At 40.7% G+C, this 15,846-nt stretch overlaps 1 protein-coding gene across 1 annotated transcript in view; it reads left to right on the forward strand.

The window, feature by feature from the left end:
• SLIT3 (slit guidance ligand 3) overlaps positions 1 to 15,846 on the forward strand; it is a 722,516-nt gene that overhangs the window by 477,852 nt on the left and 228,818 nt on the right. The window contains exon 5 of the mRNA XM_027841688.1: positions 11,354 to 11,425. Within this exon, the coding sequence (XP_027697489.1) occupies positions 11,354 to 11,425 (72 nt within the window). The remainder of the gene's footprint in view (positions 1 to 11,353; positions 11,426 to 15,846) is intronic.

The raw sequence follows: 15,846 nt of genomic DNA on the forward strand, positions 1-15,846 counted from the left end.
GGCCAGATGATGCATAAAGATCAGATCGGGTGTCTGGTTTCACCCAGACTCTTACCATTAGACTTTCCTATTTGGAAATTGTTCCGGGTAACAAAAATCACAACTGTAACAAAGGCCTCCAAGCATGCTCAGTAGATGAGTCAACGGATTAACAAACATTTATTTACTGCCTACTATGTGTAAGGCTAGACTAGTCTCTTACTGAAATGCAGACAAACAAGGCCAGGCATCTGTTGGTCCAGAAAGGTCTTACTTCACTCGGGCATATAGTCAGCTGGGCCAAAACTAGAGCAATGAGGCTAATGAGGAATTCCAAAGCCCCTGTAATATAACTGTCCTAATGCTAAACTGTGATAATCCCAGGGATTAGTGAGCAGACTGAAAAAAATCTGCACTGGTACCATTTGTCAGAGATGATCAGTCAATTATAATGCTATTTCATGAACACAAAGAGCTGTTAGTTTGAATTGCATATGATAATTAAATGAATGAGGATAGTATTTGTAATAGCATCCTTGGTTAACCCTGCCAGCCCCAGTTTCGTGGTTTGGAAAAGCCGATTCTGTGATTGGAGACAAAGAGTTTGATTTTCATTGCTGGGAGAGATGCTTAAATGACTGGAATTACATGAGTTCTGGCTTTCCTGTATGCTGTATTAGATTCATACTTCTTTTTCCTCTTGCCAAAACCGTAACAAATTCCATATTTAGAACCCATTAGGTCATCTATGAAACCAAAATTTTATTTCTCTTGACTGGGGACGAAGGACCGTACAGGGTACTCCTGTGGGGCATCTGGAATGCAGTTATAATTCATAGCACCCATTATCCCAGACCCAGGCTGAGTTTTGGAATCAGGATCTCAGTCTAAATGCTGGTTGTGTGTGACCTTAAGCAACTTATTCCTCTCTCTGGGACGCAGTTTGCTCATCTGTAAAAACAAGAGTGTCAGACTAGACTCTTTCTAAACCTAATAAACCTGGGCTCATGAGATCCAAAGTCAGAGAGTCTAGGGCTCTGGGTTCTAATGTCAGTTCTACCACCAATATAATAAGTGACCCTAGGAAACTCACCTTCCGTAGCCTCTTCCTCCTTCTCTGTATCAGAGTAGTCACCCACCCAGATCTCTGATGCCCCGCCTCACCCACACACCCAGTAAAGCTGTGAGAAAGCACAAGCCAAAAGGCTAGTGAAGCCAATGCTTGAATATGTCCTCCTTCTCTTATTCTCTCAGGTTTATTCTCCCTTTCAGCAAATTTTGAAAAAGGCATACTATCACATGCCTGTTTGAAGGGGATAGTTCCCAGAAATCTTCATCAGTTGCTCTATTCCTGAACATCTTTTAAGAGAGGCATCTCTACCTACTTCCCAACTCAAATCCTAGGATGTAAATACTTCCACAAATTGCTCAGCCCAGTCCACACCTGCCTTTTGTCCTAGAGCAGGGACTCCAGAATAGTCCTTCATTTGCTGACAGAGTTGTAGCCTGCTTCTCCTCTCCCCAAGTCTTAGAGATAAATTAGGACTATACATACCCAGCCCTGGTAACTACATTTGTTTTATGTCTTTCACATCTGGTCTCCAGGGGTTTGAGCTTCTCTGGTGTAAAAGTGGCATCCATTCCATTTACGTCCATGTTGTTGTCTGCTTTCTTGAGTGTCAGGCATCCTCAGGCAACTGATAGATATTGGAAAAAGGTAAAACAAATATAACACCTAGCCCTAGCCTAGACTTGATGCAGAAATTCAGGGGACCCTTGCTTAACCAGGTACAAGTTGTTGCCACAAAGTCAGATTAGTTATCTTAAGATTTTTTTAAAAAAATTAATTTAATATTGATGATATTCTGATATCTAATAAGCTGTCTAGCTATTTTCAGGGAGAGAGAAAGTATAACCACGCCCTGCCCTCCCCCCCATCCCCTCCCCCCCAGCCCAAAGCATGTAGGTCAGCTTTGGGACTTCACCTTTTTTTTTTTTAAACATTTATTTATTTTATTTTTAATTTACGGAATCAAGCAAGCATTTCCATAACAATATATTTAAAAATATGGTTGCACAGGAAATGCAAATCTATTATGTACAATTTGCTATTCCTTTTAAATATATAACAAATTTATCATATAAATTTCTTATTTTTTTTTCTTTCCCTCCACCCTAGAGATGGCTACATATATAAGTGTGTATATATATATATGAAATTATTTTACATAAACTTCTATTTATCAATTCTTTTTCTGTAATAATAAAGAATGGGAAGGAAGGAAAGAAGGATGGATGGGTGGATGGATGAACTACTAGAAAAAAGTCAAAAGTTGTGACTATGTCTCTCCCAGCCTAATTGTAATTGCTAACCAGGCTTTGGATACAGAATGACATAATGGTTTCTGGTTGTTGAAATAGAAATTATGATGATAACTAGAGATAAAGGCTGACCTCAGAGGCTGAAAGAACTGGTTCAAGTTCTTCTGCTGACATATACCAATGGTGTGACCAATGGCAAGGCAGTTACTGTCTTGGTGCCTCAGGCAGCAGTTCTGCACCTCTGAAGGAAAGTCCCACAACTCCTTACACTGATAAGATCACAGTGGTTCTAGGCCCAAATAAAACAAAACATCAGACTACAGGTATCACTTTGGGGAATATAAATATGGATGCTAGTATATGCATATTTGTAATTGTATATGAATTGTTATGTGCTTAAACTAGTCATGTAATTAATTAGTCACACAAGTCTGACATTGCTAAGGATCTCTGCTCAGCAGCTCATTAGACACCTGGATGGGAAGGCTTGGACCTTTCTAATGATTTTGCCTGAGAAGACAAAACAAGGGGGAAAATAAAGAAAGAGAAAGAAAGCATTGCTTTTGTTGACATCTTTCTTTCATTTAATAACTTTTTAATGTCACTGAAGCAGCTAGAGATGGAAACTCCTGCTGTTCCCTCAGCAAAAGAATATTCAGAAAGTAAGCTTTGGTGCATTGGGAAATGATTGTTTCTTGCTTCCTGGTCAATACTTTGATTCTCTGGCTCCCCGAGATTTGTAGGCTTCTTTGTGAATCATTTTGGGAGTTCTGCTGTATTCTCCCTTGGACAAAAGAAGCCCCATAATAGAAATGCAGCAGGAGAAATGGGGGCTTTGTCACTGAAACATGTGCTCTGGCCTCATTCAGCTTTGACAGTGACCCAATGGCAAAGATGTGATCTTGCTTATTAAGATAAATTGCCAGTAGGAGAGATTTACTTATTAGGATAAATTCTCAGTGAAGTTCACATTGTAAACCTCCTGAGGAACCATTTCTCTCCTGGAAGTCCCTCATGCCGTTTAAGACAAAGGTGAGCAGGGCATTTTTTTAATTTTCTTCTTGAAACAAGTAGTGATATACATCAGATTTATTGCCTTTTTGGGGGTGGGGGGGTTTGAGACCTTCACATAGCTATCTACCTGTGGAAGAATAGAGTATTACCCTTCCTTCTTTCCTTCTTCTATTCTTCGCTTCTTCCCTTTTCTCTTCCTCTTTCCCTTCCTCCTTCCTTTTTTTCCTCCTTCCTTCTTCTCCTCTCTTCTTTCCTCCCTCCCTCCCTCTCTCCTTTCCTTCCTTTCCTCCCAAGTCTAAATCCTGTAAATCCATGATCATGGGATCCAAAGCCAGAGAATCTAGGGCTCCTAGTTCTTAATGTCTGCTCAGCTACCAATTTAATAAGTGACCCTAGGAAACTCATATTCCTTTAATTCTTTTTCCTTCTCTGCATCATAGTGGTCACCCACCCAGATCTCTAATGACTACCCCCCCCAAGTAAAGCCAAAAGGCCAGTGAAGCCAAACGCTTGAACATCATCATCCCCCTCTCTGGTTTATTCTCTTCTTCAGTAAATTTTCAAAAGGCTTAATAACATACACCTGTTTGGAGGGGACAGTTCCCAGAAGCCTTTATAAATGGATTGATTCCTAAGTCTTTTAAGAGTGGTGTCTCTACCTACTTCCTAACTCAGCTCCCAGGACGGAAATACTTTGAGGAAGTATTTCCTCAGCTCGATCTGTACCTGCCTTTTGTCCTAGATCAGGGATTTAATTTATTGACAAAGTAGTAGCCTGCTTCTCCTCACCATGAGTCTTAGAGAAGAATTAGGACTGTTCTATACTTAAGCTAATACATGGTCTGTAAATACCCAGTCATGCCACTCCTGACTTGGAGTCATGAAGACCTGAGTCCATATCCAGCCTCAAATTGCACTTACTAATTGGGTGAGCCTGGGCAAGTCATTTAATCTTTCTCAACTTCAATTTCCTCATCTATAAAATGGGAATAATAATAGCAGTTTTTGTGCTTCACAAGGTTGTTGTGTGGACCCAGCAAGTTAACATATATAAAGCACTTTGCAAACCTTAAAGCACTATATACATTTTAGCTATTATTACTGTTATAATCAGAAAATTTAAGTCTCCAAATCACTTGCCATTATACCCACTATACTGGTGAGCTCATCTCCTTGCTGTTAATTGGTATACATATTTTTAGTGAACACAGATTAATTTTAGACCAAGCCAAAAGGCGTTTGGAAGGTAAATAAATCTGTTGCTGCCCCCTCAAGTTGTAGAAGTCATTCCATATTTTAAAAAAGTTCAGTATTTCTAAATTATAGTATCCTTTTGGATGGAGGATGATGAACTAAATTTACTCCTCTCAAGTTTTCCATTGTTTCTATTGAGTTGCAGACACATAAGGTTGTGTGCATTGGTGGGGTGAGGGTGGGTATGAGAGTGCAGTGGAGACAGAAGAAGAGCATGGACAATCCCTTCTTTTATGCATAAATGCCATATTCAGTTCCCCTCGTCTCCTCAGATCGTCATGCCTTCTTTGCAATCACTAGTGCCTGTATCCTGGCTGCTGTAGCTCTCAGGATTATTCTGCTCAGTCTAAAGATTCTTGCTAAAGCAGAGCTGTTGTCCCCAAAGTTCTCCTGTCTGCACACACATCTAGTACAATCTTCTGTCAGACTCTTCCAGCCCAGGTTTCATCCATTTCCCCAAGGAAACCAGAAATAAAAATTAAATCTTATCCCTAAAGTTCTTCTAACAATAGCATCCTTTAACTGTATGGTTCTGTAAAGAAGATAAACAAAGGGAGATTTTTTTCCCCAAGATCTCTTTCCCTCAGATTTAATGGAAAGAATTAGCAGCATGTATGTGTATTGTTCAATACAAGAACTGTAAAATCTAAATCTCTCCCCCCTTCTCCATTCTCCTTCCAGAAAACACATACATGCACATGTACATACACAAACTAGCACCCCTGATAATCATAACCATGAAAGTCGATGGGATGAACTGGCCCATAAAATGGAGGAAGGTGGCAGAATGAATTAGAAAATAGAATCAAACATTATGTTGTTTATAAGAAATACATTGGAAACATAAAGATTCATACAAAGTTAAAATGAAAGGCTAGAATAGATTCTATTATGACAGGATAAGTTAAAAAAAAACAGAAATGTCCATCATGATCTCAGACAAGGCAAAAATAAAAATAGACATGGCTAAAAGAGATAAACAGATGAACATCTTTCTCCTTCCCCAATTACTTGCGGATATCACTCAGTCAACAAGCATTTCTTAAGTAACTACTATATGTAAGGCACTGTGCTAGGCCCTGGGGATACAACTGCAAAGAATGAGGAAATTCCTATTTTCAATATTAAGTTCCAAGTATTGAAGGAACTTTTGTAGGTAAACCTTGCTAAATAGAAGAAAGTCTGTAGAACAAACACAATACCCTTCTCCTCCTTACCTTCCCTGCCCCCCAGAAGAGAATCTAGTCCCTCTCCTTTCTCAGGGACTTGAATAAGGAAGGAAGTAGTTTTTTTCTCACAACATATCCCCTCCCATCTGTACTCTACATATCAGAAATGGGAGAGTTCAAGGTTGAAATGAGTCTTCCTGTCCACAGAGATCCATAGTTTTGATGTGACTGTGAGAATTGTCTTTAGAAGTTGGAGAACTACCAACTTAGCCCCACGATTTCCCAAAATTTAGAGTACTTGTTAAAACAAAACCCCACATTCTCCTTCTTGAATAGGAGTTGTAAGGACCAGAGAGGCCCCAGCTTCAGGCTATGCTGTATAAGTCTAGAGAGAAAAGGAAGAGACCCTATAAAAGAGGTAGCTCAACAAGGGGGAGAAATGCTACAGTGGCAATAATGCTGAAACTGGAGTCAGAAGACCTGGCTTCCTATCCTGGTTTTGTTTCTTACTATCTGTGAGAGCTTGGACACATCATGTAAAGCCTTCAGACCTCAGTTTCTACCACTGTAAATTGAAAGGTTTGGTTTAAATGACCCCCACAGTCCCTCCTAGCTCCAGAGCTTCATCTGTTCTGCCTACTACACAAGTTGCCATGTTACTTGGATAGGATTTCTGGGCACAGAGAGAATGACGTCGGCAAGTGTGACAACACAGTGTAAAGAGCACCGGATCTACAGCTTTTTAATTTACTGGGACCTCAGTTTCCCCATCTGTAAAATGAAAGCTTTGGAACATGTGCTCTCTATAGTTCCTACCAGTTTTCAATCCTGTGATTCTGGAAGTGTCCTCCTATTCCCAGACAAAAAGGAGGAAAGATATTTAGATTAGTGTATGGGTTAACAAGGGGGGAAATAAGGGGAAAGGGGATAGAGATGGTACAGGGAAAGAGATGGGAGACAGGTAGGCACCCGGGGGTGGGAATTCTTTTACTAATGCACTGAGGACAATTGAGGACTAATATTATGGGGACGGCTGCGGGAAGCACTTTACAGCAGCTACACTCAAACTAGACAACCTTTCAATCCATTTATCAAAGTGTCTACAGTTCCCGTTTCAAGGCAGATGAAGCAATAATAAATTTGTGAAGAAAGTTAATCTGTGTCCAAAGCATTTTAGTAAATTAAAAAGAGGGGGGGCAGATGGGGGATATATTGGTTCTTGCCAACTCTGATTTGACTTACTGTCTGCTTAATAAGTTCTCCCTGGTCTTGTATTTTTGGATAGAATAATCAGCCGGTTAATCATTTTCCGGAAGCTAAAGAATGCTCTCTAGCTAATGCAGTTCTCGATTCTTCCAGGACTTTAATCATTTTTAAAATGTACTGAATCCTTTCCCCTACTTTCCATAAGCCCATTTCCTAGCTCTCTCCTTTTAGTAACCTGCAAAGAGTGCCCCTTGTAATTCATGATTCCCTTAGAAAAGACTGTTAGGCTCCTAGAATCATAGAGTTGAAATGAACCTTGGAGGTCATCTGATCCAACCACTTCCATTTTACATGTAAGGAAATTGAGACCCACAGAGGTTAAGTGACTTGCCTAGGGTCACACAGGTAGTAAGTTCACATGTTTCTTCATTTTGGCAGAAAAAATCCTGTTTCTGGGGCACTCTCAGAGTTTTTCTGCTTCTCTCTCCATGAAACACCCTTGCCATGAAGGGTGAGCCACTAAAAAACTTAGCAAGCAATTGTCTAGAAATAGTCTCCTGGGCAAAATGGATAGAATTTGTTATTTTTATTTAAGCATCAGTTAAAAGTAGCTGCCATGGTCTTTCTCAAGGCTGGTGCTCCTCAACAGCTCAGTGTTTTGGAATCAAGCTGAGATAAACATGCTATTAGTGGCCCTCACAAAGGCCCTGCTGTAATTATGAAGGGACAGAAAATGAAGCCTGTAGCCCTGAACTTTCTTCCCCACCATATCAGTAACCCTGTTACAGCTGTCAGTTTGTCACACCAGTAGAGGTATTTATGAAATCAATAGACAGCCCTGCAGATTGATGGCAGCGGTATTGTTATCCAGAGAAAAAATAGCTCAATGGAAAATAAAATTAATAAAATTTACAAGCAGATTGTCATAGGGAACAGATGAATTTCCTACAATTTCCTGTTTGGTTGGACTTTGGGAAAGTGATGCTGGGCTGTAGTCGTGTAAATTAGGCTCATTAGTTATGAATAGGGCTAGGCATCTTGCTCAACTAGGGGGATTTGATTCCAAAGGTGATCTTCCACAAGAAAATATTTAGCAAAAACCCAGTGTGTACTTTGTTGGGTCCTGACTTCTTAGTGAAGCTCAGAATTCTACTTGTGTCAGCATCTTGATTTCAGCCATTGTATAAGGTCAACTCTTCTTTGCCCGAGCAGTACCACCCCAACTCTCCCTCATTTCTACAGCTTAGCCCTTCTTCCAGAGCTACTTAGCCCAAATGACTTCTGCTCCATGGTATTCCTGGCCCCACAATGGCAGATGGCAGCTTTTCCTTCATTGCCTGCCCCAGATTGAGGGTCCAAGTGTTTATTCTGAAGTATCCCCCATAACCTGCCCTGATATCTCCTGTTCTCTTTCACCAATTTAATGATCTTTTAGCCATTTGGGTGCCTCAAGACCCTCTTCATAGTGGAGGAGACAGCAAGAACAAATATGGGAGGCTGTGGGGGGTGTTGTTTATCAGGTTGGCTAGGGAGGTCAGCTTCTGTTTGATTGGGGCTGAAAAGAGGCTTGTCTCCCAACAGTGCAGTCCCTCTGTGAGTGCCTGAAGGAAAACAATTGTGGCTGCTGGGAGCCCTGGGTGTAGACTGAATGACTGGGATAAATTGAATTAGTTTGATGACAAGAACTCAGTCCCCCTTTCTCCTTAGGCCTGATGGAAAACAGTGGAGTGCTCTCAGTGACACTTTCTGACCCCAGTGTCATCGTGGGTTTTTGTTTAGGGGCCAACTCCAGGCTGGAGCCCTACTCATTGAATCAAGCTGGCCTGGGGGAGGCTGGGGTAGAACTCATTGTAAGTCCAAATTGACTTAAACAGATGCAGGAAAAAAGGAAAATGAATTTAAGATGGTGAACCTCCTATCATTGCACCCTAGAAGTCACAATGACCTATGACTATCACCCAAAAAACAAAACCGAATCCCCAGTGTGAGCAGTGCCTGGCACAAATGAACATATCTAAAAGTGGTTCCAGTGAGCATCACTGAGAATGATTTAGACATCTGAAGCATCTCAGCACCTATCTAGGTATGGGAGAAAGAAAGTCATTTGTTTGTTTGTTTTTTTATTTTTCAACCCACCTTCTTTTTCTTCCATGACTTTTTGGGTTACTATTGTTATTTAAAAGAGTAAAAATAACAAGTTTTCAGTGAAGATTGATCACTGTCATTTGAGTGGCAGGAACCCCTTGAAGGCATATCTGGATAGAGTTTTGCCTTTTTCATAGACATCTTTCAAAAATCAGTGAATTTTAATTGGGAGTTCAGAGGTGACTATGTTTACATCCTCCTTTCTCAGAGTAGATTTTCACTCAGATGCTTCAGTAACCTGTCTTTATTGAAGAAGCTGTTGTGGTTAGGATATGGCACAAATGTATGGCAAGGTCACCTTCTTTATGGAATTTACATGTAAATCCGATAGGTCTGTCCTGGGTGATAAAAGGGAAAAATTAGAAGAGTCTAAAGAAGAAGTTTTAGATTCTAGTCCCAGGTTTGTTGGCAAGTCACTTAATCCTCGGGATCCTCATTGGGAAAAAAGGCATGAGAAACAACATGGCATTGTGGCTAGAGGGCTGATCTGAGAGTCAGGAAGACTTGGGTTTAAGCCCTGCCTCTGACATTTATAATTGTTAGGTGACCATGGGTAAGTCAATTAAACCCTCAGTGCCTCTGCCAACTCTTTGAAACTATGAGTTTGAGACATAGTACCAATCTGCATCAGCAGAGGGATTTCCATACCAAGAGTTCTCCACACCAAAAAACTCAGAGGTCACAAGTCCGGAATTCCTCTTAAAACTAGTAAAACAAATTAACTGGAATAATAACATCTGTCCTGTCCAAGGATCAAAATGAGGTAACACAAAATCACTTTAGAAAATGTAGAACATTGTACAAGTATAAGATCTTACTATGATTATTGAGTCTTTTCAACTCTCCACTGAAATCTGAAGCAGTTCTTAGGAGAGGTAGTATGGTGTAGTGGATAGAGCATTGGACCTAGAGTCAAGAGTCCTGAGGTTGGAATGCAACTTCAGATACTAATTAACTGTGTGGACTTATGCAGAGCAATACACCTCTCTGGGCCTTGGTTTCTTCTTTTTTAAAATGAGAGGGCTGGACCAGATAATCTTTAAGGGCTTCTCTAGCTCCAAATTTGATTCCATATATGACAGTGCTATTGATTAAAAATGTTTCCTATTTGTATTCAGTTCCCACCAATATCCCCAATTACTTTTCAACTTATTTAAAATATATTTTGTAATTACTCAGGTACATACACGTTGTGTCTACCCACTCCCCACCCCAGGAGAATGGAAGCTCCCTGAGGGCAGTAACTGATTTCACATTTATCTTTGTATTCTCCACGCCTAACATAATGCCAGCTACATAGTAGGCATTTGGTGGGTGCTTCCTGAATTCAATCGAACTGAATTAAAATAATTCCACAGGCTTGATTCTTTCAGAAAATTTTTGTGTTATTCTTAGAAAAGGCAACTAAGACCTCATGGGCATGCTCGTAGATGGAGGGTAATAGTCCTAGGCCACTCTGCATTTGGTAGAAGTCAAACTGCTAGACTGGCTATCCGTTATCCGCCTAAACAGAAACGCTGTTAGTCGTGTTTAGCACTAGCTCAGCTGCCACTGCAACCTCTACTTGGGGCAGGTTTGCTGAAATGCTATTTGAATTCATCATTCTTGTCAATGAGAAAGTCAGGAGTGGGGGATGGGAAGGGGGAGAGGGAACGTGTCTGGGGGAGGCATCTCGATATTTTTTTTAGCATCTTTGCTCTGTTACTTGACAATCCCCACGTTTCCCCTACCCCACCCTTGGCTGCACAGTAACTGTCATGGGGTTGCCTGTATCAAGGTGGTCCTTCACCAGCAGCCACCAGAAACTAAGACTATCCAGCAGGTCGATTGTCTTTGGCAGCTGCTGTGTTCTGGTTCCAAGTGACAAAGGAAAAGTGGTGAGATTAGTAAAAGACATGGGAGGCGGGGATGAGGAGTGCTAAAGACTGACAAGGCAGCAAGGGGCCCGCACTGGGAGGTGGAATAAACATGGAATTGGGTGCCTGGTATAACAAATAGTTCAGCAGCTCATGGCCTGGAGGTGGGGGACCACCCACACTGTGCAACCAGGGAAAGCAAAGCTATGCTCTCTGCCCGGTAACCGTTCCAACAAATGCTGTAACTTACCGAACAATGTGGGTGTTGGGTCACCGAGCCAGAGACTAAACAATCTGGAAAGCACGTTTGACTGTGGCTAAAGACGCCATGGGTTTTGTTATCTTAATGTGATGCAGATAAAGCAAGGGTCTTGGTGATTCACGGGATGCTTCTCTTCCCTTGTTTAGAGATCTGAGCGAGAACCAGATTCAGGGAATCCCAAGGAAGGCTTTCCGAGGCATCACCGATGTGAAGAACCTGTAAGTGATGTTCAAATTATTTGTTCTCCTGACGTATGTCCTTTTCTGTTGTGGGTATGAGGAGGTCATTGAAAACTCAGGGTACTGGGGGCAGGGGATGGAGAGGGAGGAGGAGTTGTACTTGTATCTATCTCCATGCATTTGTTCGACATTTATTAAATACTCACTGGGTGCCAGGTACTATGCAAGGTGCTGGCAATACAAAGGTGAAAAATAACCCAGTCCTTCATCTCCATGGACTCATAATGGGGAAGACAGAATGTATATCAGGAATCTTTTACACTTAAGGCCCCGTGAAAATAGATTCAGGGCTTTTTGTCAAGTGCTCTCCAAAGGCTGTACTTTAAATTCCACAGCAGGTGTACAAACCAGGTCAGTTGTTTTACTTCTTTTTTTTTTTGAGGGGGAGGGTCATTATTCACTTCTTCCCTCATCACCTGGGGGTCATGTTCCAGGTCCTTGAGAGTACTACTTGGCCTTCTACAGAAGAGGAGGTAGCATCCTTGACTAGATCAGTTGCAGTGGCCCAGTATCGAAAGAATCACATGACAGCCTTTGTCAAGGGAGTCTCCTCTAGCCTGACTCTTTATCATCATCTCTCAACCGTTTATTTCATGCTTCTCAGAGTGATTTTGCAAGTGTCTCTACTTGTCAAGTAGACTGCAGACACCTTCCGAGTTCTTCTGTGTTGTCTGCCCAAGCAACTGTTTTCCATATGTGTAGAATACATATGTCAGGTTTGGAGATGAGCACTGAGAGATGGTCTGGTTTCCATATACAAACATGTCTGCCAGTTGGCATCCCCACAATTCAGGGGCAGAACACTCCACTTCCAGGGATGAGTTTTTTATGACTCCCAACTGTCACTTTCTCTATAATTAATGTACAGATTTTCAGTTTACAGAGATCCACTAGGGAAGTAAGTGATGACTTCCAGATTCGTGCTATCAGCCCCTACATTGCCAAGAAAGATATTGCTTAAGGTTTAAAGCAAAGTTGGTATTTTACATACGGGCTAAGATGAAGAAATGAGAGCAGGAGATGTGTCAAGGTGGAAAATAGAGGTGTCTGCAGGTTCTTGGAAATAGTAAACCCATGTGGACTATCGGGACAAACAGTAGCTGTGTAATCCTGGACAAGGCACTTACCACTATCTGCCTCAGTTTCCTCATCTGTAAAATGGGGACAATAACATCACCTTCTTCCTAGAGTTGTTGTGAGGATCAAATGAGATGATAATTGTAAAGCACTTAGCACAGTGCCTGGAACATAGTAAGTACAGATAAACGTTAGCTGTTATTATCATTATTATTATTTTTATTTGTAGAGAACCACGACTGGGCCACAGAAGGGCCAAAAGAGAGGTGTACAGCCAAAGAGATGTAGGTCAGACATAAGAAAAAACTTCTTTGTTATAGCGGTTGCTTTCTTTTTAAGAAAACCTGGTACAGGAAAATATAAACTTATAAGCTATCTAAACAGTGCTTTCAGGTTTACAAAGAAAAAAAAAAGGTTTACAAAGCACTTTACATTTCTTAACACATATGATTCTCACAACAACCCTATCATGGAGGTGCTATTATTATCCTCATTTTACAAATAAGGAAACTGAGGCATAGAGAAGCCCAGTGACTTGCCTAGGGTACACAACTAGGGAGTGTCTGGGCACTATTTGAACTTGGGACTTTTTAACTCCAAGTCCTTTGCTCACTATACTGTGCTACCTAGCTTCTAATAATCCTCTATCTTTGTATGTAGCACTTTTAAAATTTGGAGGTTTTATAACATTTTGTTCTTCAGTGTTTCCAGGGACTAGTGAGTGTCCACAGCAACAAAATAAGTCCATAAGCTAAAGTATTTATGTGAAAGTCATAGGCTTTTGGTATTAGAAAGGATCTCAAAGATCATTAGTCCAAACTTTCATAGAACAGGTGAAGAAAATGAAGCCCGGAGAGGGGACATTACTCCCCTAACATCTGAAATCTACTTAATATCAAGGCTAGACTTAATTAATATTATTTAATTCCACACAAATCAGCGAGCAAAAATTGTGTACTGCAACCCTTTCTAAGCAATTCCCTAGAACTAATCATTTCAGTTAAGTACTTAGCAAACTGATAACAATCCATCAATCATCCTCCATCTTGCTAAGTCTACATAACATTACTAGTATCTCAGCAGTCACTCCAAGGCAGCAGAAGTGAAGGTGTCAAAGATAGCACTTCCTACTACAAAGTTTACTGCAAGAGCTAACCCTACATCCATTCTACTCCGTGGCCCCACATTTTTCCCTCTTCTTCAGAGAGAAGAACCAGGAAATGTCCTCTCACTTGGTTACACTTGGGGGATGGAGAGAAAATCCATTACTAACCAACTAATCAAATTAAAAGAGGGCCACACTTTTGATCAATTTGTCAATAAATACTTATTGAATGGTACCGAGTACATGCTGAAGCAATCTGCTGAGTTCTTTGGGAGTAAGATAATATGTGACCTCTGCCCAAAAGGGACTGGCATGTATATGTATAAAAAATATGTATATATGTATAAAAAGAGAGGTAATAGCATAATGCAGTGTATGAGGTATCATTTTTGGAGTGCAGCTACTTAATAATATAGGAATTTGGATAAGAAAAACATCGGTTTGGGGTGAGGCAGTCAGAGGAAGATTAGTGGAGAAGGCAGGACTTGAGTACCCCTTTTAAAAATGGGTGTACTTCAGAAAAAAAAAACCAAGATAAAGAATGAGGGGATGGTTGGATGGATGGATAGAAAGATAAAAAGACAGAGATAGATATACACATATACATAAATATATATACACACACACACGTATATGCATGTATGTGTATATGTGTACACATATATAGTGGAAACATGTAAGAAGTTTTGGGAAAAGCAAGCAAATCAATTTGACTGTAGTGTAGAGTTCATGTTGGAAAACAAAGTTGCAAAGGCAGTTTGGAGTTAAGTTGTGGAAAGTTTCAAATGTTAAGCTGAAGAGTTTGTATTTTATATCCTTGGCACTGGGGAGCCATTGAAAGCTTTTGAGCAGGAGAGTATGACATGATGAAATTAGATTTGAGAAGATTCATCTGTCTGAATCATGTAGGATAGATTTGAAGGGTAAAGAACAGAAGCAGTGATATTAAATTGAAGGCGATTACAGCAGTGCAGGCAGAAAGTGATAAAGGATAGTAGCATTGGGGATGGAAAGGATGGGGTGGATGTTAGCGATAAAAGAAAGAATCAACAAGACTTAGTCATTAGTTGAGTATGAGAACTAGGAGGAGAAAGGGAATCAAAAGCTAAATCTTAGGTTCTTAGTCTGAGTAACAAGAAGAATGATAGTACTACTTACTAAAGTGAAGAAGTCAGGAGAAGCCAGGGAAGATACAGATTTGATTTTAAACACAGTGAATTTGAAGTGACAGCAGGACCTAGAAGTAATAAATTATGATGCATTGAAAAGACAAATCCAAATGATATCAACAAATAATTAGGGCCACATAGAGGAGGATACCAGGGCAGTGGATTTAGATTCAGATGACCCGGCCCTGCTACTTACAACCTAGAAGACCTTAGACAAATCACTTCTACTCTTTGTGCCTCAGTTATCAAATCTGTAAAATGAGGGATTTAGAGTAGGTGACCTCTGAAGTCCACCCCCCAGCTCTCAATCTATAATCCTGTGATCTTGGAAAGACACTGAGCTAAGGAGGAGGGGGCATCTGTCCTAATGCTGTCTCTGACACTCTTCATGCATCCTTTCTTCATCTGCTAGAGACTAGATGCCGTGCCCCACCCTACCGCCCCCCAACCCACACAAACATAACTATTACTCTATCATTGTGAATGGAAATCGTCAGTAGGCGGTTGGAGATGCCAGACTGGAGCTTATTAGCAGAGATGTCAGAGCTGAAGATAAAAGATTTGAGTTCAGCGTTGAAGCTGCAAGAACACGTAAGACCTTTGAAGGAAAGGCTATGTAAGGCGTGTCCTTAATAGAGTATTGGAACTGGTAGGCACTTGAGACACCTTCCAGTCTGATACTCTCGTGATACAGATAGGCAAGCAAAACAAAATCAGGATAGTAAAGTTCCAAATTCAAATTTGTGTCTTATGAATTATCCTTTGCTGTAGATTATTCATTTCACTGTCATCCTTCAACTTTGTGGCTAATTAAGAGCTATCTACATTTGTTAGATTTTTTTTTCTAAGTGAGAAGGTCCTCTTAGCTCATCCTTGCAGCCATTGTCTTTCCCCAAGAAGGAGAAAGGAACAATTGTTCCCATTTCTTAGATGAGAAAACTAAGACCCAACCTGATTCAACAAATTAGCCAAACTTTAACAGGAAAGGAAAGCCTAAAATTCCTAGCCCAGATGGTGGCACAGTGGAAAGACCACTGGGCTCAAAGTCA

Source organism: Vombatus ursinus, unplaced genomic scaffold, assembly GCF_900497805.2.
Source record: "Vombatus ursinus unplaced genomic scaffold, bare-nosed wombat genome assembly UNPS02014863.1, whole genome shotgun sequence".
Taxonomy (NCBI): Eukaryota; Metazoa; Chordata; class Mammalia; order Diprotodontia; family Vombatidae; genus Vombatus; species Vombatus ursinus.